At 45.0% G+C, this 23,383-nt stretch overlaps 1 protein-coding gene across 1 annotated transcript in view; it reads right to left on the bottom strand.

Annotated features, from left to right (window-relative positions):
• Positions 1-23,383, bottom strand: part of LOC140205470 (F-box only protein 47-like) — a 55,013-nt gene that overhangs the window by 14,562 nt on the left and 17,068 nt on the right. Inside the window, exons 4-7 of the mRNA XM_072273078.1 lie at positions 15,466-15,543; positions 14,044-14,152; positions 5,991-6,167; positions 1,953-1,955 (exon numbers count right to left, since the gene is read on the bottom strand). Of these exons, the coding sequence (XP_072129179.1) occupies positions 1,953-1,955; positions 5,991-6,167; positions 14,044-14,152; positions 15,466-15,543 (367 nt within the window). The remainder of the gene's footprint in view (positions 1-1,952; positions 1,956-5,990; positions 6,168-14,043; positions 14,153-15,465; positions 15,544-23,383) is intronic.

Here is a 23,383-nt window from a genome sequence, read left to right as displayed (position 1 = left end):
ACACTATGACCACTTGGCTCTAAAATGGACTTTGTTTTTTGTTCTAACTGTATTTTCTTGTAACAATTGTGTATAATTTATGTTATCTTGTAAATGCTGCCTATATGATGCCTGTGATGCTGCTGCAATTAAAATTTTCATCACACCAATGTTTACATATGACAATAAACAAACTATTGACTTCCTTGTCTTTGGTCCAATCACATAGGCCCTGCATGAAGCTACATTTGGAATAGAGTATATAATTCTAGTCTCTAGTCTCTAAGACAATAATAAACTATGATCTTATTAAATGACAGAGCAGGCACGAAGGAGCTTACACTGCTTCTATTTCTTATGTTCTTAACACTTGTTCTTCTACTGTATTCCTTGATTTTGTTTATAACTGAAAATCTATGGAGATACTCAGGGTGGAGCCTTAATAACCCTCTTAGGTAAAGAAACTTCTTCTCATATCAATAGCTAACCACCTTATTTTGAGATTGTGACTCCTAGCTTTAGTCACTTCAAGCTAGGCAAACATCAATTCCATATCAACCATTCCTCAATAATTTTTTTTTATCATCGCTTTTCTTCAAAACTTTAGACAGTATAATGTGGTAGATTCCTGATTAATGTCTCTGCATAGGACAGTCCTTCCATCCAAGGATTCAATTGGGTGAAACTTTGTTAAAACTGTGTCCGACACCATCATTAACCTCACCAACTCTGGAGAACTCCCATCCACTGTCACTAAGCTCATTGTTCCCTTACCCCACACTGCTCGCTTCTACCTCCTACCCAAGATCCACAAACCTGACTGTCTGGGTAGGCCTAATGTCTCTGCCTGCTCCTGCACCACTGAACTCATGTCCTCATACCTCAACTCCATCCTATCCCCTTGGTTTAGTCCCTTCCCACCTACATCCACGACACTACTAATGGTCTCAATCTCCTTAGAAACTTTCAGTTCCCTGGCTCTGACCACCTCAGTTTCACCAAGGATGTTCAGTCCCTTCCACACTTCTATCCCCCATCAAGAAGGCTTCAAAGTTCTTCACTTTTTTCTCAATGAAAGAACCAACCACTCGCCTCCACCACTACCCTCCTCCTTTTGGTCCTTTTGGGTGAACTGGTCCTCACCCTCAACAATTTTTCCTTCAGCTCCTCCCACTTTCTCCAGAAATAAGGTGTAGCCACAGGCACCCCCATGATCCCCAGCTATGCCTGCCTCTTCATTAGCTACGTAGAACAGTCCAAGCTCCAAGCCTTCCCTGATAATGCTCTTCCTCTGCTACACTGACGTCTGCATTGGTGATGCTTCATGCACCCATGCTGAGCTCACCAATTTCATCAACTTTGCCTCGAACTTCCATCCTACGCTTCAATTCACTTGGTCCATTTCTGACAACTCCCTCCCCTTTACTGAGCTCTCTGTCTCCATCTCTGGAGACAAACAGTCAACCAACATCTTTTAGAAACCTACCGATTACCTCAGTTATGTCGATTATACTTCATCTCGTTCTATCTCCTGTAAAAATGCTATTCCCTTTTCTCAGTTCCTCCACCTCCATTGCATCTATACCCTGGATGCAGCTTTCCTTTCTAGGACATCAAGTTCCTCCTTCTTCAAAAACCGGGTTTTCCTTCCTCCACTATTGATGCTGCCCTCACCAGCATCCTCTATTTCCATATATCTGCACTCACCCCATCTTCTCAGCACCTTAACAGGGATAGAGTTCCCCTTGCCCTTACCTACCACCCCATCAGCCGCCGCATCCAACATACCATACACATCCAAGTTACCTCAGTAACTTCCATCATCTCCAAAGGGATCCTGCCACTAAACACATCTTTACCTCCCCTCCTCCACTCCACTTTCTGCGAGGATCATTCCCTCCGTGATTCCCTTGTCCATCTGTCTCTCCCAGCACTCCCTGCAAGCAGCCAAAGTGCTGCACCTGCCCATTCACCTCCTCCCTCACCTCCACTGAGGGCCCCGAACAGTCCTTCCAAATGAGGCAACATTTCATCTGTGAATCTGCTGGGGATGTCTATTGTGTCCTGTGCTCCCGATGCAGCCTCCTCTACGTTGGTGAGACCTGTTGTAAACTGGGACCACTTCGTCAAGACCTCCGCTCCATCTGCCGAAAACAGACCTTCCCGGTGGCCAAACATTTTAATTCCCATTCCTGTTCTGACATGTCGATCCATGGCCTCCTCTTGTGCCACGATGAGGCCACCCTCAAGGTGGAAGAGCAACACCTTATATTCTATCTGGTTAGCTTCCAACATGGCCTTTGACAAGGTCCCGCATGGGAGGTTAGCAGTAAGGCCTTTGACAAGGTCTCGCATGGGAGGTTAGTTAGGAAAATTCAGTTGCTAGGTATACATGGAGAGGTGGTAAATTGGATTAGACATTGGCTCAATGGAAGAAGCCAAAGAGTGGTGGTAGAGAATTGCTTCTCAGAGTGGAGGCCTGTGACTAGCGGTGTGCCACAGGGATCAGTGCTGGGTCCATTGTTATTTGTCATCTATATCAGTGATCTGGATGATAATGTGGTAAATTGGATCAGCAAATTTGCTGATGATACAAAGATTGAAGGTGTAGTGGACAGTGAGGAAGGTTTTCAAAGCTTGCAGAGGGACTTGGACCAGCTGGAAAAATGGGCTGAAAAATGGCAGATGGAGTTTAATGCAGACAAGTGTGAGGTATTGCACTTTGGAAGGACAAACCAAGGTAGAACATACAGGGTAAATGGTAAGGCACTGAGGAGTGCAGTAGAACAGAGGGATCTGGGAATACAGATACAAAATTCCCTAAAAGTGGCGTCACAGGTAGATAGGGTCGTAAAGAGAGCTTTTGGTACATTGGCCTTTATTAATCAAAGTATTGAGTATGAGAGCTGGCATGTTATGATGAGGTTGTATAAGGCACTGGTGAGGCCGAATCTCGAGTACTGTGTTCAGTTTTGGTCACCAAATTACGGGAAGGATATTAATAAGGTTGAAAGAGTGCAGAGAGGGTTTACAAGGATGTTGCCGGAACTTGAGAAATTCAGTTTCAGAGAAAGGTTGAATAGGTTAGGACTTTATTCCCTGGAGCGTAGAAGAATGAGGGGAGATTTGATAGAGGCATATAAAATTATGATGGGTATAGATAGAGTGAATGCAAGCAGGCTTTTTCCACTGAGGCAAGGGGAGAAAAAAAAACAGAGGACATGGGTTAAGGGTGGGGGGGAAAGTTTAAAGGGAACATTAGGGGGGGCTTCTTCACACAGAGAGTGGTGGGAGTATGGAATGAGCTGCCAGACGAGGTGGTAAATGTGGGTTCATTTTTAACATTTAAGAATAAATTGGACAGATACATGGATGGGAGGTGTATGGAGGGATATGGTCCGTGTGCAGGTCAGTGGGACTAGGCAGAAAATGGTTCGGCACAGCCAAGAAGGGCCAAAAGGCCTGTTCTGTGCTGTAGTTTTTCTATGGTTTCTATGATGGCATGAATATCGATTTCTCCTTCAGGCACAAATTGTTTTCTCTCCATCGTGCATGTGCCGGTCGTGCATGCAGCCTGTTACAGCCGTTCCGACTAGTATTCTTACTTTTTAACTTACATTATTTGTTGTATTATTTTTTTCCACGGTAACACGTTGAAGCTGCACCCTCTCTAACATGCTGGTAGAGAGAGTTTTATTTGGGTTTTTAGCGCTGGGAATAGTTACATTCCGACACGTCTCATTAGCAGGGCAGCAGGATGGCCGCATTGTTTATTCCAGGGACCAGCTGATTGCGCTTATGCCGGCCGGTTTAGCGAGCAGAGCAGCGGACACCCCTGCTGAAATCTGGAGGAAAACACACAGAGAATGCAGAGGGGGATCACAAAGGCGAGGAAAGAGGACCAGGTCGAGACAACAGAGACTTAGGGAGAAGAGGAGGTCGGTGGGTAATAAAATGGACGAGTTGAGGGCGCTAGCCAAGCATCAGAGAACATTTCGGGAGCGCAACGTTATGTGTTTTACTGGGGCTGCATGAGGGCATACCCGATCAAAACTTTTCCATGGATGGCTTCCAGACTGTTCGGGCTGACCGGAAGTGCACTGAGAGGGGTAAGCGTAAAGGAGTTGGGGGCTTACTGTTCTGGTTGACAATGGATGGTGCAATCCTGGTCATATTACGATCGAGGAACGTGTTTGTAGACCGGATATTGAACTTTTTGCTGTTGGACTCCGGCCATATTCCACCGAGATACAACACTGGGCGTCACTGGAGGTTGTTCCTGCCTGTGGCCATCGAACTTTGCAGCTCCTCCCATGGAGGGTCAGACACCCTGAGCCAATAGGCTGGTCCTGGACTTATTTCCATCTGGCATAGTTTGTATATTGTTGTTTGATTGTTTGTGGTTTTTGTATTGCTATATTTATGCTCTATTCTTGGTTGGTACGGCTGTAACGAAACCCAATTTCCCTCGGGATCAATAAAGTATATCTATCTGCTTCTATTCCCCACTCTGGCCTCCTACCTCTTCTCACCTACCCATCACCTCCCCCTGGGTCCCCTCCTCCTTCCCTTTCACCTCTGGTCCACTCTCCTCTCCTATCAGATTTCTTCTTCTTCATCTCCCATCTTTTTTTTCTGATGTCCTCCCCTTTCCTTTTCAGTCCTGAAAAAGGGTCTCAGCCTGAAATATCGACTGTTCATTCATTTCCATAGATGCTGCCTGACTTGTTTGAGTTCCTCCAGCATTTTGTGTGTTGCTTTGTTTTTTTATTTATTTATTTATAGAGCTACAGTGTGGACTAGGCCTTTACAGCCCTTCAAGCTGTACCAGCCAGCAACACCCGCTACCTAATCACAGGACAGTTTACAATGACCAATTAACCTACTAATCAATACGCCTTTAGAATGTGGGAGGAAACCCATGGAGTCACGGGGAGAACGTACAAACTCCTTACAGACAGAAACAAGAATTGAGCGCAGGTCGCTGGTACTGTAAAACGCTGTCCCACCCTTGTTGAACCCTTTCTCCTAAGTATATCCTTCTTTAAACAGTGAGACCAACCCTGTAAACAATATTCCAGATGCAGTCTCACCAGGGCCCTATACTGTATACATGCAAAAAGACATTTGTACTCTTGTACTCAAATCTCCTGTATTATCAAGAAAGGTGCGGAAAATTGAGAAAGGATGCTAACTAAAAAGGTATGAGCTACAGTGGGTGCTAACTAGTTTAGAAGGTATGAGCTACAGTGGGTGCTAACTAGTTTAGAAGGTATGAGCTACAGTATATAGAGTAGTTGGACAAACTTGGATTGTTTTCTCTGCAGTGTCAGAGGGTGAGGGGAGACCTGATAAAAGTTAATAAGATTATGAGAATCTTCTTCCTAGGATAGATAATGTTAAGTATTAGAGGACATCCATTTAAGGCAAGAGGACAAACATTTAAAGGAGATGTGCGAGATGTTTTTTTAAACACACATATATATAGCTTGGATTCCTATGACTTTTGCACACTGCTGTATTTGTCAATGTGGAGTGGGGAGCCAGTGCATAAATCTGGCAGGAGCAAAGGATGTTGGGAATGGTAAGAGTGGAATGCTGCAAGATGGTTGTGGGAGAGGTGGCAAGATCATTTGATTCCATGTAATTGGCTTATTGATCATTACAGAATGTCTTTCTGGTGCTTCCCGTTCCCTCCCTTCTTCCTTCCCCTTTTCCCAACCATGATTACCCTCACCATGCCCTCTTCCCACCCTCAGTCCACAATAGAGACCCATATAGAATCAGGTTTACCATCACTCACATACATCATGAAATTAGTTTATTTGTGGCAGTAGTACAGTGCAATACATAAAATTACTACAGTACTGTGCGAAAGTCTTAGGCACCCTAGATATATATACGAACTGTCTGGATTCCCATGAGTCACATAGTGAAAGGTTGTTCCAGAATCAAGTAAGTCAAAAAATAGGACAGAACTTGAATTTTAAAAAATTGGAGCCTGCTCTTACCATCATTGATGGACATGGGCCCATACAGCAAGTACAGCAATCTAGCTTGATTTACCATCGGCCAAGGCTTTAGTATGCGAGTCAGCCAGAAAGCTACATCACATTGATGCTCCCAGTGATCTAATAGAACCCGTCGGTAAAACAGGCGAATTTGTAATTCCAGCTTTCTGGTCATACCTAATTTGAGAGTAATAGAAAAGATATCTTTGAATTTGCATCAAACCTAAAACCAAGATGTGAGTATATTCTATAGGATTCAAATAATCAGAATAGGTATTTACTTCATATGATAGTACCACATGAATTTTGTGTTGTTGAACAAAGCAAAGATTTGGGAATGAGAGCTAAAGAAACAAAATATGTGAGATAGGAAGTTCATACAAGGTATTAACATTTATTCTAAAAGGTAAAATTCCAGAATAAATTTATTCTATATAATATAATATATAATATTTATTCTAGAAGTCCCCCCCCTCTGCCGACAATGCAGTTTGTCACTGGCACCCCGGATATCATTCTGAGGAGCAAGTCAGAGCATCTGCATGAACTGTTGTGTTTTATTGGATTATTTACTATATAATATTTAAATTTTAAAAGCATATAGATTGCAGGAGATAGGAGGAGGAAAAGGCTAGATATAAATTCCATAATTTTTAGATCCTAAGTAATGCAGAATTATGTGAAACACTGAGCATACAGAAGCATCTTTCTAAAATGTCATACAAGAGCTGGGGTCCCTTGTGATGAAAATCACCAAATGTTTCTTTCATAAACTGAAAAGGGCAAGCAAAAGAATAGAGCCAACTCATCCAAATGCATATGAAATAATTCTATAAAACACAGGTATAGATTCTTGAATCTGAGCTTAATATTGCATTCCTACACACAATGTGCTGAACAAATTCACACCCACTGCAACTGGTTTCCATAAAGTCTCATCAACAAAAGCACTGTGCCACTGTGTAAAAAAGTGTTCGAATGTACAGTACTTTGAAATATTGTGGTAGGCTTAGAGCAGGCATTTACATTTCTTCCACTGTAGTTTGATAAGTAGTCATGCACCAGTGACAAACGTGCAGGGCAATAAAAGGCATTTTCCCAGATCCATAACATAAATGGGGTTGCTTTGCCTCCAGTCAACCAGGCCAAAAACATCAATTATAAACGCTAGAGACCTTTTGCCATTTAAATGTCAAGTAAGGAATAGGAATATCAAATAATAGGAAGACTGTTTCTTAAAACATATTTAAAGTGATATTTTGTGCATAGGGAAATCTCCAAAATGACTCCTGTGCTGATATAGAGCTTGTATCCCCTGACTAAATGGCAGACTTCCTCTTCCCCAGGCCACAGTCCTTTTCTGCCATAGCCAATAGATTCAAATCAGAGTCAATGAAGTGTGCATTGTCCCAAAGACTGCCAAAATGGTAAAAGACTTGCATTCAATTAATTCCTTTCACAACCTCAAATGTCCTAAATTACCACCTGTACTGCAGCAAGTAGCTATTTCACCTAAATCAGAGCAACACACATAAAATACTGGAGGAGTTCAGCAGGTTGGGCAGCATCTATGGAAATGAATAAACAGTCAATGTTTCAGGCCAAGAACCTTCATCATGACTGAAAAGGGGGAAGGCGCCAGAATAAAAAGGTGGGGGAAGGAGAAGGAGGACAAGCTATTAGGTGATAAGTGAAGCCAGGTGGGTGGGAAAGGTAAAGGGCTGGAGAAGAAGGAATCTGATAGGAGAGGGGAGTAGACCATAGGAGAAAGGGAAGAAGGAGGGCCACCAAGGAGAGGTGATAGGCAGGTGAGGAGAAGAGGTAAGAGGCCAGACTGGGGAATAGAAGAACAGCAGAGGGGAAAAGGAAAAAAATTACCGGAAGGCAAAATCAATGTTCAAGCCATCAAATTAGAGGCTACCTAGACGGAATATGAGGTGTTGCTCCTGGGCCCTGGAAGTGGCCTCATCGTGGCAGAAGAGGCAGCCATAGACTGACATGTCGGAAAAGGAATAGGGATAGGAATTAGATTGGTTGGCCACTGTGGAAATTCCGCTTTTGCCAGATGAAGCGAAAGCGCTCGACAAAGTAGCCCCCAACATATGTCAAGTCCCACCAATGTAGAGGTGGTGCATCAGGAGCACCAGATACAATTGACAGCCCCAGCAGGTTCGCAGGTGAAATGTCACCTCACCTGGAAGAACAATTTGGGCCCTGAATGGAGGAGAGGGAGGAGATTAATGGGCTGCTGTAGAATTTCTGTCGCTTGCAGGGATACGTGCCAGGAGGGAGATCAGTAAGAATGGACAAATGGACAAAGAAATCACGGAAGGAATGACCTCAGTAAAGATGTGTTTGGTGATAGGAATCCTTTGAAAGTGGCAACAGTTGCAGAGAATGATGTATTGGATGCAGAGGCTCATAGGGTTGTAGGTGAGGACGAGAGGAAGTCTAACACTGTTAAGGTGGTAGGAAGATGTGGTGAGCACAGATGCCCAGGAAATGGAGGAGACGCGCTTGAGGGTAGTGTCAATGATGAAGCACAGGAAGCCTCGTCCTGGCAGTAGAGGTGAAGGAACTGAGAAAAGGGAATAGCATTTCTACGGGAGATAGGGTGGGAGAGGAATAGTCAGGATAGGTGTGGGAATTGACAGGTTTATAAAAGATGTCAATACACAATTTGTCTCCAGAGACAGTCATCTTGAGTAGTAGGTGGAAACGAACAGTGCTGAGTAAAGGAACGATGAGTTTGGCAGCAGTGGATGGGAGGTCTCTAGATTTGATGAGATCAGTGATGGTCCGGAGGAGGTCCTTTTCAAAGGGTGTATGAGGCATCTGAAAGTTGCCACCAGGCCTTAGCAAGGTAGAGGTCAGTCCCCCACACTACTACAGCATCTCCTTTGTCTGCAAGTTTGATGGTAGAGTTGGGATTGGTGCAGAGAAAGTGGAGGGCAGTGCATTCAGAGGGGGTAAGGTTCAAGGAGGAGAGAGGAGTGCTGAAGTTGAACCGGTTGATGTCTCATCAGCAATTCGAGATGAAAAGGTCCAGGGTAGGCAGAGAACCAGAGTGGAGTGACCAAGAAGATGAGGAGCGATGGAGATGGGAGAAGGGGCCATCAATGCAGGGTAGAGAAAACCCAAAAAAAGTGGGTTTGGAAATGGAGGTGATAGAAGAAGAGCTTGGCGTCATAGCAGACACAGAACTCACTGAGGTTCAGGCAAAGGAGGACAAAGGTAAGACCTTTGCTGAGGACAGAACATTCCACCTCAGAGAGGGAACTGTCAGAGGGAATGGTGAAGACATGGTAGGGATTAGAACTGGGATAGAGGGGGGATGAGAATTGATGGCATCAGAAGAGGGGGAGAGTTGAGGTGTTCAGGGAAGGTAGGGGGAGGAAGATAGAGGCTCTGAGGACCCAAGAGGTGACTGGGAGCCTGAAAGACCCAGAGTTGCAAAGTGGTGGTGGGGAAGGGGAGCACAGCGGCAGCGAGAAAGGTCTCAGTCTGGAGGTGGTGGTGGTCAAGGTCGGGGCTGGAGCCAAAGCTAGATGCTGTGTAATTTGTGGTCTGAAGGTGTCCAGGGACTTTGGAACTGGAGTTGGCAATGATGGGATCCACAGTTTGAAGGCATCTGATCGAATCAAGGTCCAAGCGGAAGGCAGAGTTGGGTCTACTGAATATGGCTGAAAAGGACTGATGAAGGGAAGTAAGCGATTTATTTGAAGGTTACAACAAACTCTCTATCAGCACAGGAGTTATTTTGATGTTGGAGATCTCCCCATGCACAAAACATTACTTAAAGTAAGTTTTAAGAAACACTCTTCCTATTGTTTGATATTCCTACTTGTTACTTGAAGGTTGAGTGTTCAAATCCCCCATCGAAGATCTAAGCACAAAATTCTGGGCTGACACATCTGGACTGTTCTAAGGCAGTACTAGATTTTTGCATGTGTATTAATTTGATGAGGCATTAATCAGAATCAGAATCAGGCTTATCATCACTGACTTGTATGACATGAAACGAGTTGATTCTCAGTAGCAGTACAGTGCAAGGCATAAAAATGACTATGTTACAAAAATAAGAAGTGTAAAAGTGCAGTAACAAGGTACTGTGCTCATTGGTTCACAGACCGTTCAGAAATCTGACAGTGAGTGTGGATCTTCAGGCTCCTGTACCTCCTCCCCAATGGCAGTAATGCAAAGAGAGCATGTCTCAGATGGTGAGGGCCTTTAACGATTGATACTATCTTCTTCAGGCATCACCTCTCAAAGATGTCCTCGATAGTGGGGAGCCTTGTGCCCATGATGGAACTAGCTAGATCTACAGCGCCCTGATCATGTGCACCAGAGGCTGCACACTAGGTGGTGATGAAACCAGTCAGAATGCTCTCCACCCTACGTTGTAGAAACTTGCAAGTCTTTGGTGATGTACCAAATCTCCCCAAACTCCTAATCAAGTAGAAGTGCTGACATGCCTCTTCATGATTGCATCAATGTGTTGATCCTGAGATGTTGATGCAGAGGAACTTGAAGCTGCTCACCATTTCCAATAATAACTGGATTAGTGAGGCATCGTTGAAATACTTAGAGTATTGTGAGTCCCCTATCTATGTAAAGTTTTGGGCCCCTTATCCAAGTGAAGATGTGTTGATGTTGAAGAGGGTTCAAATGTGGTTTATGAAAATGATTCTGGGATTGAAAGGCTTATCATATGATGAGCATTTGATGGCTCTGGGCCTGTAGTCACTGGAATTCAGAAGAATGATGGGGGATCTCACTGAAAGGCCTTGATAGAGTAGATGTGGAGAGGATGTTTCCTATGGTGGGGGAGTCTAAAACCAGAAGACACAGCTTCAGAATAGAGGGATGTCCATTTAGAATGGAGATGAGAAGGAATTTCTTTAGCCAAAGAGTAGTGAATCTGTAGAATTTGTTGCCATGGGTGCCTGTGGTGTCATTAGGTATATTTAAGGCAGACTTTGATAGGTTCTTGATTAGGTAGAGCATGAAGGGTTACAGGGAGAAGACAGGAGATTGGGGCTGAGAGGAAAATGGATCAGCCATGATGAAATGGCAGAGCAGACTCAATGGGCCAAATAGCCTAATTCTGCTCCTATATCTTATGGTCTTACAGTCAGTGAGGACTGGTTTGTGTACACAGTCAACTTCCCCTTCCCGGTCCACAATCAGTTCCCTGGTCTTGCCAACAATTAAGGCAAGGTTGCAGTTGTGACACTGGTCAACAAACCAACCTACCTCATTTCTGTATGCCTCCTCATTGCCATCTGAGATTCTGCCAACAACAGTAGTGTCATCAACTGTGGTACACACAGTCATGAGTATAGAAAGTAGAGCAGTGGGCCAAGCACACATCCTTGAGATGCACGTGTTGACAGTCAGCTGAGAGAAGATATTAGCTGAAACCCTTTTCTTTCTTTGGTGGACAGAATTAAATATCCCATAGCTTGCACTGTTTAGAGCACCTTGCAATATTCTAAATCTGAAGGTGTTAAATTTTTTTTTCAAAGTTGATTACAGCCAAAGGAATACTCCTGAAGTGTAGTTACTCTTATAATATAACAGAAGTGTCAGTATATTGGTTACCAGCATGCACCCACCAGCAGCAATGCAGTAATAACCACAAATGCACATTGATTATTGGGTTTTTGCTTTTGGAATCTAGTATTTGTTGCCTATTAGTACTTACCCTTGAAAAGCCAAACACTGAGCCAGTTACCTGAACTTATGCAGTCCTTCAGATGGAGGTATTCCCACATCACTACTGGGAAGGGATCTTCAGGATTCTGGTGTATGATTTAAGATCTAAGAACTATAGAGTACAGTACAGGTCCTGTGGCCCATGATGTTATGCTGATCTTTCTGCCTACTCCAAGATCAACCTAACCCTTCCCTCCTACATAGCCCTCCATTTTTCTTTCATCCATGTGTCTTCTTAAATGTTCTTAACAAATCTGCCTCTGCCACTCCTGACAGTGTAGCCACCACTCTGCATGAAAAACTACATCTGGCAGTTTTCTCTGCGCCCCGCCCCGCACCCCCCCCCCATTCTTCTCTCCAATCACTTTAAAATTATGCCCTCTTGTATTAGCCATTTCCACTCTGGGAAAAAGTCTTTATCTGCCTATCTGTGCCTCTTGTTATCTTAGACCCCTCTATTATGTCACCTCACACAAAGTTATGACCTAGAGGAAACCTCCAGATAGTGGAATCTGTTGCTTTTATTCTCCTTGGTGGTAGAAATCATTGATTTGGTGTTGGCTGAAGGATAAATGTAGATCAAACACAAGGAAGAATTTCCCTGAACTTCCTCAATATGGTGCCATGGATTCTTAATGTCTGTATGTTTTATCCATACAGAACTCTCTAATCTCCACTCAGTAGCATCCCATGAGCTCGCCAAAAGCAATGTGATGGAGAACAGAACACACTATATGAGGAATTGCAGAAATGCAACAACGAGTCTCGCAAGAACCGTGCACCTCTGTTCTAAACTTGGCTTCTTTTGAGCAATATTATGATCAGGCTGATAAAGTTTATACTGTCAAAGGAGATTCTAAAGACCTTAAAACTTCAAGCTACTTGGCAAATTAAATACGTTCTATTATACCTTAGCAGCCTCTGGTGGCAAGATAAAGCACTGCAGGTGAAGAAGTGGCCAAACCTCATGTACTGATACTTGTGATAACCTATTTATTTTCAGATGTTTTAGGACCTAATTTCCAAATAGGGATTCACAATTAAATAATTAATTTTAAATCAGAACCCTTGCAATGAATCCCAGTAAATTATAAACACCTCTGTAAATAGGAGGCTCACACTGAATTGCTTTGAGATAAACAGTTATAACAGTATGGAATTCAAAATCCCTCTTTTCTTAAAGTTGTCACCCCCTGTTGGTGCCAGCCACACTATGGAACTTTTCCCCAACAGCAACTTTTCATGCATGAACGTTGCATGTAAGTTTGTCAAATTATTCCAGCATATCGGGAAGCTTGTGTCACCTGAAAATAACAATAAGCAAGAACAACTGAAGATCTTTCTCCCTCTGAAATCCAGTACTAATGAAGTCAATGGCAGGATCAGCAGGGGATCAATTTTTGCAGTATACTGGAACAATCAATCTGGGACTTCCTGGTTGGTGAGGCTTACTATCATACCAGGATTTCACCTATCCATGTCTGTACATAAAGTACGGCGCAAAAGCCTCAGGCACATAGATATAGCTACGGTGCCTAAGACTTTTGTATTTGTCAACGCAGAACAGACAGCCAATTTGTAAATCTGTGGCGAGCAAAGGATGTTGGGAATGGCAAGGGTGGAGTGCCGCAGGAAAGATGTGGGACAGGTGGAAGAGAAGGAGTGCCAGGCGAGGGGGGCGGTAGCGTGGGTGAAGACACACCCAGCCCTGAAACACCAAGCAAGGTCGTTAGATTCCAAATAATTGGTTTATTAGTCATTACAGAATGCCTGTCTGGTGCTTCATGCTCCTTCCCCTCTCCCTTCCCCTTTTCCCAACCACGATTCCCCTTTCCCTGCCTCATTCCCACTCTCAGTCCACAAAGGAGACCCATATCCCACATCAGAATCGGGTTTATCATCATTCACATTGTGAAATTTGTTTTTTTTGCATAAAATGACTACAGTACTGTGCAAAAGTCATAGGCATTCTAGCTATATATACAGTATGTGCCTAAGAGTTTTGTACTGTATTAATTTTTATTTAAACAATGATTGTTAATGATAACTTCACTGGGGCTAGATACTACAAAGAGTTGCTGAGTCTAGCATCACATCTGTGAATTAACAGATAGAGTTGGAGTGACATGCTCACTGAAGCGGCTTACTGTTAATGGCCACATCTTCAAGTATTTCATCTCATTGCTCTAACAATGTAAACTTTAGTCCGTTTTCCCTCAAACCATCCACTGACCTAGCAAAAGTTAAATTGTTCTTATCAATCGGCATGTGTGCCACATTTTCATATCACAGTTTCACGGCTAGATCCTGTCTGCTTCATTCTGATGCTTGTTACCTGGTCTACTGGACATCACACTTTGCATTTTTCGAGGCAGATTTGCACTTTCATTCAAAAAGTTGAACACACGATGACATTCTAGCTCATCCCAGCCCGCTATAAGAGTCTGCAAGAAAATATATATTGTAAGGTAAAAGCGAAATGTGAACTTTCTTTATTTTATAGACAATCATAGCACAATTGAAAACATTCAGCCCATCGTGTCCATTCCAGGCAAATATGAGCTGCTAGAAACATTCCAAGTTCCCCTCTCCTATGGGCAGAAGATACAAAAGCCTGAAAGCACGTACCACCAAGCTCAAGGACAGGTCCTACTGCACTGTTACAAGACTACAGAATGGTTCTCTAGACTGATAAGAAGCACACTTGATGTCACCTCATTATGATCTTGCACGTTTTTGTCTATCTGCAGTACACTTTCTCCATTACTCTTGTACTTTATTCTGCACTGTTCTTGTTTTACCTTGTTCTAATTCCATACACTGCGTAATGAATTGATCTGCATGAACAGTATGCAAGATAAAGTTTTCACTGCACCTGTGACAATAATAAACAAATTCCAATTTCCAACCTTTGGTTGACATCTTTGTAAGCTACATACAACAAGTACTCTACCCATTACTTTTCAAATGTGGTGAGGGTTTTCATCTCAACCACCCTTTCAGGTGAGTGAAATCTAGACTACTGAAAATTTCCAAATATTCCCCACTATAAATATCAGGAGAATAAACAAAAGTGGGCAAGATGATTCTCCAATTTTTACTTCTACTCAAACTAAGCCCTCACATACTATGTTAGGAGTTAAGAGGTCACTGACAAGAACTGTCCTAATTCAACACTGGAGTGATATAATATGACTAGTTTGAGAAATTCACTATGGTTGCTTGTGCCAACCATGTACAAAGTGTATTGTAATCCAATGTCCTCATCTCTGCACATTCCAAAACCGCAAAGGCTCATTAAAAATTAATTAAACTGTTTAGAGTTAGTTAAACTGTTAATTAAACCTAGTGTTCAGCACTAACAAGAAGAAATTTCTCAGCTATAGAGTGATAATGGAAAAAAGCTTGAGATGCATAGTCACAAACTGAGTTAATATGGTCCTTTCACCACATACCGACAGATGCAAAACCAAGCAAAATTGAAATCATGAAGTAATTATACATTTTGTAAATTCTGGAGAACAACTCTGGGCTGTTTCATTATGCAGAAACCAGGACTTCATTTTGATATTGTCCTTCCTAGAAATTAACTATGCTAGCAGAACAGCATGACTGCCAAATCATGTTTCACTGAGAAATTTCATGCTCTCTGCCTACCCCACATATCGAACGTCTTTTGCTATCGCCACAATATTCTATACCCCAATAAAAAGAAAATACTGTAACATTACCACATAAAATGATTTTTGAGCCTTACCTGTAATAACATCCCAAAACAAGCAAGTCCTAAGCACTGCAAAAGCATTGCACATCCACCCATCCTAAAGCACGGGTTCTAATGAGAGAGAAGATTTAGAAAAAACACTTACAAGAACAGCTTTAACACAGAGACCAAAATACTGGAAAGAAAAAGGCAGAATTATCTTTTCAGAGGCCTCCTTTAGGTCTGTCTTTTTCTAATAAAGGTTAAGATCAAAAACATCAACTCATCTTTTCTCTTTCAGATGCTGATTGACTTGGGAAAATATATCCACAATGTTAATTTTTTTCAAGATATGTAGTTTTTTCTCTTTACTTCTCTAATATTAATAAAAATTTTGGATAAGAACATAGAACATAAAATATTCCAGTACAGTGCCGACCTTTCAACCTTCTCTAAGGTCAACCTAATGCTTCCCTCCTAAATAGCCCTCCATTTTTCTATCATCCATGTGCCTAACTAAGAAATGGCACTGGCGACCTGCGGCAATGTTTTGCGGGCAGCTCACAAAACTGCTAGATACTAAATATACTTCTGGACTGTGATCGCTACAATCCGTAACCTGTAACTTCCCTTTAAGGGATATACTTGTGAACCATTTGAACGAATTGCCATTTTTTCAATCTCCTGGGGGATTCGGCAAACTAGGCTCTCATAAATGCAAGTACGGCTGGGGTCAGACACTATGTTGAAGCCTGACAACGGAAGATAAACTGTGCTCAGCTCCATTACTCTGCGCCAATTAAAGCACCAAGCAACATTAAAATCATTGAGGCTGAGAGCGGTAAACAAACAGATATTCAGTGCTGTCTGCCTGCGTTTGACCAGTCTTCCTCTCTCCTCAATACTACCATCAGGTGGGAGATGCAGGAGTCTTAGGTCCCACACTGCCAGGTTCAGAAGCAGTTGTTGCCCTGCAGCCATCTGGTTCCTGGAACAGTCTTACTCGCCTGAGCGCTGAACTAGCTCCACAGCTGTGGGTTCGCTTTCAGGATCTCTGCAGTTCATGTTCTATGTGTTATGTGTTTAATTAATTTTACTACTTGCACGACTTGTCCTCTTTTGCACATTGATCTGCAAATTTGCTGATGATACAACCATTGTAGGTAGAATCTCAGGAGGTGACGAGAGGGCGTACAGGAGTGAGATATGCCAACTAGTGGAGTGGTGCCGCAGCAACAACCTGGTACTCAACATCAGTAAGACAAAAGAGCTGATTGTGGACTTCAGGAAGGGTAAGACGAAGGAACACATACCAATCCACATAGAGGGATTAGAAGTGGACAGAGTGAGCAGCTTCAAGTTCCTGGGTGTCAAGATCTCTGAGGATCTAACCTGGTCCCAACATATTGATGTAGTTATAAAGAAGGCAAACAGTGGCTATACATTATTAGGAGTTTGAAGAGATTTGGCATGTCAACAAACACACTCAAAAACTTCTATAGTTGTACCGTGGAGAGCATTCTGACAGGCTGCATCACTGTCTGGTATGGAGGGGCTACTGTACAGGACCGAAAGAAGCTGCAGAAGGTTGTAAATCTAGTCAGCTCCATCTGGGCACTAGCCTACAAAGTACCCAGGACATCTTTAGGGATCGATGTCTCAGAAAGGCAGAGCCCATTATTAAAGACCTCCAGCACCCAGGGCATGCCCTTTTCTCACTGTTACCATCAGGTAGGAGATACAGAAGCCTGAAGGCACATAATCAGCGATTCAGGAACAGCTTCTTCCCCTCTGCCATCAGTGGACATTGAAGCTTTGAATGCTACCTCACTTTTTTTAATATGTAGTATTTCTGTTTTTGCACATTTTTTAATAATCTATTCAATAAACATAATTGATTTACTTGTTTATTCATTATTCTGTTTTATTTTTTTTCTCTCTCTGTATTATGTATTGCATTGAACTGCTGCTGCTGAGTTCACAAATTTCACATCACATGTTGGTGATAATAAACCTGATTCTGATTCTGAATGTGTAGCAGACTTCATTGTGTATGGTTTTTCATGGTTTCCATTGTATTTCTTTGTTTTGTGAGTACCTGCAAGAAGAAGAATCACAAGGTTGTATATGGTATAGATACTTCAATATTAAATGAAATTTGAACTTTGAACTTTAAATATCCCAAATGTATCTGTCTCTAGCACTATTCTGGCAGTTCCATGCACCCACCTCTGACATCTCCCTTTCCTCCAATCAGCTTAAAATTATGTCCTCTGGAATTAGCTATTCACACCCTGGGATAAAGTCTGTGGCTGTCCACTCTTTCTATGCTTCTTACCATCTTATACACCTCTACCAAGTATGCCCTCATCCTCCTTCATTCCAAAGAGAAAAGCCCTAGCTTGTTCAACCCAATCTTCACAAGACATGCCCTCTAGTTCAGGTAGCATCCTGGTAAATCACAACCTGGTAATAACTCGCCAGAAGAATGTAATCCAGAGGAATTAAAGATCAGTTTGTTGTTGTTCATCCTTCGTAGTCGAAGATGACCATGGCTTCAAAGTCAAATGGGAGATTGGTGGCTGTGGGTCCGGAGGTGACTGATGAGGCCAATCCGAGCCCTGAAGGCTCGCCCACATGTGGGACACAAGTGGGTGGGTGCTGTCATGGCAGTGGATGCTGCTCGGGCCTTGCGCACAGCACACTTTCGTTGCGCCTCGATGATGCGCCTGACTTCAGCTGCACGGGCTCCTGTGGTGATCTTGCTGCGCCAAGCTGGATGGTTGAGGGCAAGCGTCTCCCACGTGTTGATGTCGACACCCAGGCCTTTGAGGGACGCTTTGAGGCAGTCTTTGTAACGTTTCTTCTGCCCCCCGACTGAGCACTTGACCTGACACAGTTCTCCGTACAGCAGCTGCTTAGGCAATCGGCTGTCTGGCATTCTGACCGCATGTCCAGCCCACCTGGCTTGGGCTTTCAGCAGGAGGGTGTAGACGCTGCACAGCCCAGCTCGTTCCAGGATTTCCGTGTCGGGGCTTTGTCCTGCCACCTGATGTGGAGGAGTCTGCGGAGACAGCTCAGGTGAAAGTGGTTGAGCTGTTTGGCGAGTCTGCTATAGATAGTCCAGGTCTCACTGGCGTAAAGGAGGGTGGTAAGGACCACTGCACAGTAGACCTTCAGCTTGGTGGTAAGGCTGAGTCCTCTCTGCTCCCAGACGTTCTCACGAAGTCTCCCAAAGGCGGCGCTGGCTTTGGCAATCCTGTTGTTGACCTCAGCGTCTATATTCACTGCGCGAGAGAGTATGCTGCCCAGGTAGGTGAAGTTGGCGACTGCCTGGAGGTTCTGGTCCTTCACCGTGATGCACGGCTCCTGGTATGGCTTTCCTGGGGCAGGCTGGTACATAACTTCGGTCTTTTTGGTGCTGATAGTGAGTCCGAAGTTGTTGCAGGCTTGTGAGAAGCAGTCCATTTCACACTGCATCTCCTGCTCTGTGCTGGCATTGAGTGTGCAGTCATCAGCAAACAAGAAGTCTCTGATGACAGTCTCTTGCACCTTTGTAACTGCCTGCAGGCGCCTAAGGTTGAACAACCTGACGTCAGTCCTGTACCTGACGTGGATTCCTTCTTCGTAGTTACGGAAGGCATCTGTCAGCATGGCAGAGAATACCATACTGAACAGAGTCGGGGCAAGAACGCAGCCTTGTTTGACGCCATTTGTCACTGGGAAGGCCTCCGACTCGTCGCCATCATCCAGAACTTTCACCATCATACCATCATGGAACTGCCGGACGATTGTGATGAATTTGCTGGGGCAGCCAAACTCCTCCGTGATCTTCCACAAGCCTTCTCTGCTGACTGTATCGAAAGCCTTGGTTAGATCGACAAAGGTCACGAAGAGGTCGCTGTGTTGCTCCTGGCATTTTTCCTGGAGTTGGCGCGCAGCAAAAATCATGTCCGCGGTCCCACGTTCAGCACGGAAGCCACACTGGCTTTCTGGGAGCAGACCTTGCTCAAGATGTTGGAGAAGGCGGTTGAGCAGGACGCGAGCCAGAATCTTCCCTGCAATGGACAAGAGGGAGATGCCTCAGTGGTTGTCACAAGACTGGCGGTTGCCTTTCCTCTTGTAGATGTGGACTATGCTGGCATCTTTCAGCTGTTGCAGGACCTATCCCTTTTTCCACATGGACTGGAAGAGAACAGTCAGCTTTTGCATCATGACAGGGCCTCCTGCTTTGTATACCTCAGCAGGGATTGCATCGGGTCCTGGCGCTTTGCCACAGGAGAGTTGCTTCACTGCCTTCCTGACTTCATCTACTGTGGGGAGGGTGTCGAGGTTCTTGTTGATCTCTACCTGGGGTAGGCAGGCAATGGCCTCGTCGTTGATGTCGGCAGGGCGGTTAAGGACGTTGTTAAAGTGCTCAGCCCACCGATCCAGAATCTGCTTCTTCTCTGTCAGCAGCTGCGTCTCATCTGCGTTGAGGAGAGGTGAGGAGCCGGAGGACTGGGGTCCGTATACAGCCTTAAGCGCATCATAGAAGCGCTTTATGTCATGGCTGTCTGCATAGCCCTGGATTTCATCGGCCTTCTTGCTGAACCAGCTGTCCTGCATCTCGCAAAGTTCTTTCTGCACCTTTCTTCTTGCGTTGGTAAAGGCATCTTTCTTGGCTAGCGACGTGGGGTCGTTCTGATGCGCTCTGTAATGTTGATGTTTCTCCATTAGTAGTGTCTGTATTTCTTCTTCATTCTCATTGAACCAGTCTTGGTTTCTTCGGGTTGCTGGTCCGAGATGTTCGAGGGCGGTAGTGTAGACAGCGTCTCTGAAGGCCGTCCACTGTTCCTCAACGCTGGTCCCGTCTTCCTGTGGTGTGTCTGGCAGTCTACTTTCAAGGTCATCGACAAGTTCTTCTGCAACCCTGCTGCTTTTCAGCTTGGAGACATTCAGCCTTTTTGCAGTCTTCTGCCCTTGGGGTCTTCTCATGGGCAGAATGCGAAGCCTGAACTTGGACAAAATGAGGCGGTGGTCAGTCCAGCAGTCGGCACCACACATGGCTCTCGTCACTCTGACATCCATCCTGTCCCTCTTCCTGGTGATGATGTAGTCAATCAGATGCCAGTGCTTCGAGCGTGGGTGCATCCATGACGTCTTCTTATGGGTGGTAGGCGGAACAGGGTGTTGGTGATGACAAGGTCGTGTGTGGCACATGTCTTGAGGAGCAGAAGGCCGTTGTTGTTACACTTGCCAGTGCCGTGTCTTCCAATGATCCCTTCCCAGGTTTGGTAGTCTGTCCCTACTCTGGCATTGAAGTCCCCGAGAACGATGAGCTTCTCTGACTGTGGGATTGCTGAGATGAGGGCGTCGAGTTCTTCATAGAACTTGTCTTTAATGTCATCTGGGTTGGTCATGGTGGGAGCGTAGGCACTAATCAGCGTAGCACGCTTCTTGTTTGCAAGTGGGAGCTGAAGTGTCATCAGGCAGTCGTTGATGCTCTCTGGGTGAGTTTACGGGCGAGGTTAGAATTGATGGCAAATCCCACGCCTGCTTCTCGTCGTTCAGCGCTGCTGCGACCGCTCCAGAAGAACGTGTATCCACCACTACGTTCTGTCAGCTGGCCCTTGTCTGCTAGGCGCGTTTCGCTGAGAGCTGCTGTGTCCACGTTGTAGCAAGCTAGCTCTTTTGCAACCAGTGCAGTTCTTCTCTCTGGTCTGTCTGCCTTGATGTTATCTCACAGAGTTCTCACGTTCCATGTGCCAAGGTTGAGAACCATCACTTTCTTCTTCACTGTTGTAGGTCAACCGCTATGAGGGATCCCCACCAGCCGCAGTAAGCTGGCCAGGGTGAAGTGAAGCAGACTATGTTTGAGGCACCTTTTCCAGCCCCTTCCTCCATGGAGGTGAGCAGAGTGATCCTAAAGAGGGCTGCTCAGACACCCAGGGGGCTGCCGAACTCAACTGCTGCTTCAGTCCAGTAGAGAGCGACCCTATGCCCTGGGCCGCCTGTGTGCAGGTTTGCGACTACAGCTTCCAGTGTATCCGTACCTGCTGCTTCGCCACTCCCCCATCACCACAGGACTTTAGGTTGCGCGTTGGGTTTGAAGTCATGACTTGCGCTTGACTTGGATTAAAGTGAGGGAGAGTTGCGCAGGTCGTCAGCCTCACTCTCTCGTCCCGGCCTATCTGGACCCAGTGGCAAGACATAGTCGAGACAGCTGGAGATAGGTCAGGATGCAGTGGATGGCCAGCAGTGTTCTGTGTGTCTCACTGTGCCCTCTTAGCGCTCCACGACGCATTGCTGAGAATCGCCTTTCTGCCCGTTGAACCAGTGATGGTTTCTTCCGCGCAGTCCGCCAAATCCAGGCTTCACACACTAGGTAGACAAGCCCTGAGTGTTGTGGGTCTACGGCAGTTCTTGCAGCGTGCTCGCAAGCCTCCCTACCCATTGTTGGGCATCCTCATCCGCCTTTGCAGCCGTTGGGAGATGTCTCCTCTTCCGCCTGCTCCACTGTTGGGATGATCAACTTGGTTACTGGCCTATGGAAGTGGGCTCGCAGCTCGCCAAGTTGGAACTGCTGGAGCCGCTGGGCGAGCGCAGCCCGATCCTCGGCTTCCTCCACAAGAACCCTGGCGGCGGCATCCACCACATTTGACTGGAGGTGAACCACATGGCCGCCGTCCTTCAGCAGCTGCGTACCCTGATGCCGCCTCTTGGTGAGGCTGAGGCTGGGGCCCGGCCCCGGGCCGCCCACCGCCACCGCACCATCGGCGGCCTGCAGCCAGTGCGAGGCGGTGGCGGGCGGAGGGGGCAAGGCCCAAGGCCTGGAGTAAAGATCAGTTTACTGTATAATGCTCTGGGCAAATGCATCTTGAGATCTGCATTTGGTTCAGGATCATAAACAGTCAAGTAGTAGAGGTGGCACTGAGAAGCTCCACTGGGCAGATTCCTTAAATCAATGGTCCGAGATAGAAGTGTAGAAATTTGGGCTCTTCAGCAGTCCTGGCTCAATCACAACTCCTATTGCTGTCTGCAATGCATTTTAACATTCTCCTTGTGACTACATTGGTTTCCTCCCACATCTCAAAGAAATGCAGGTTACTCAGTTAATTAATCTCTAAAATTGCCTTTAACGTGCAGATGAGTGGATAGGGCAATGAATGCTAACACTGCATTTGCCTTCCTCGCCACTGATTCAAGGTAACCACATCTGTGTTGTAAATTCAGTAATCAGTTGCTTCCTCGTCTGATAGATGGAGACATTTCTCTTAAGACAGGAAGGCTTAAAGAGAACATGAAGTTGCTCTGGCAGACCGTAAGACGTACAGTAGGAACAGAATTAGGCCATTCGACAATCAATTCTGCTCCACCATTCAAACATGGCTAACTTATTATCCCTCTCAACCTGTTCACCTGTCTTCTTCCCATAACTTTTGATGCCCTTACTAATCGAGAACCTATCAACCTCCAGATTAAATATACCCAATGACTTGGCCTGCACAGCCGCCTGAGGCAATGAATTCCACAGATTCAACACCTTCTGGCTAAAGAAATTCCACCTCATCACCTAAAGCTTTTCAAAAAGAAGCAAAGCACCACCCTCAAATTCTTAAGCAAGCTGAAAGAAAAATTAATTGGACAGGTTTTCATAAAGCAATAATGACTTTGAAGTAGTCCATTCCACCTCCCTCCTCCACCCTTAGTGAATTATCACATTTTCTCCCTTAATTCCCTATGCCATTCTACCTTTCCAGTCTATGCCAGCTCTCAAAACAGTCCTATGAATCCCATTTCTCCACTTACTTTTCTGCAAATTATTCTTTCTCACATGTACCCAGTTAGCAACTTAGTCTCTACTAAGGAAGTGTAAGTTGCTCCTTCTCTCTGCTAGCCTGCAAGTCACCCTTGGGCAAGGTGTAGCATCTGCTTAGCCCCCCGATCAGGGTCACTTGAAGCCATGGGAGCAGGTGATGGATGGTCATAT

Source organism: Mobula birostris, chromosome 11, assembly GCF_030028105.1.
Source record: "Mobula birostris isolate sMobBir1 chromosome 11, sMobBir1.hap1, whole genome shotgun sequence".
Lineage (NCBI taxonomy): Eukaryota > Metazoa > Chordata > Chondrichthyes > Myliobatiformes > Myliobatidae > Mobula > Mobula birostris.
The sequence above is the reverse complement of the archived record's forward strand: the minus strand, read 5'-3'. Positions and strand labels throughout refer to the sequence as shown.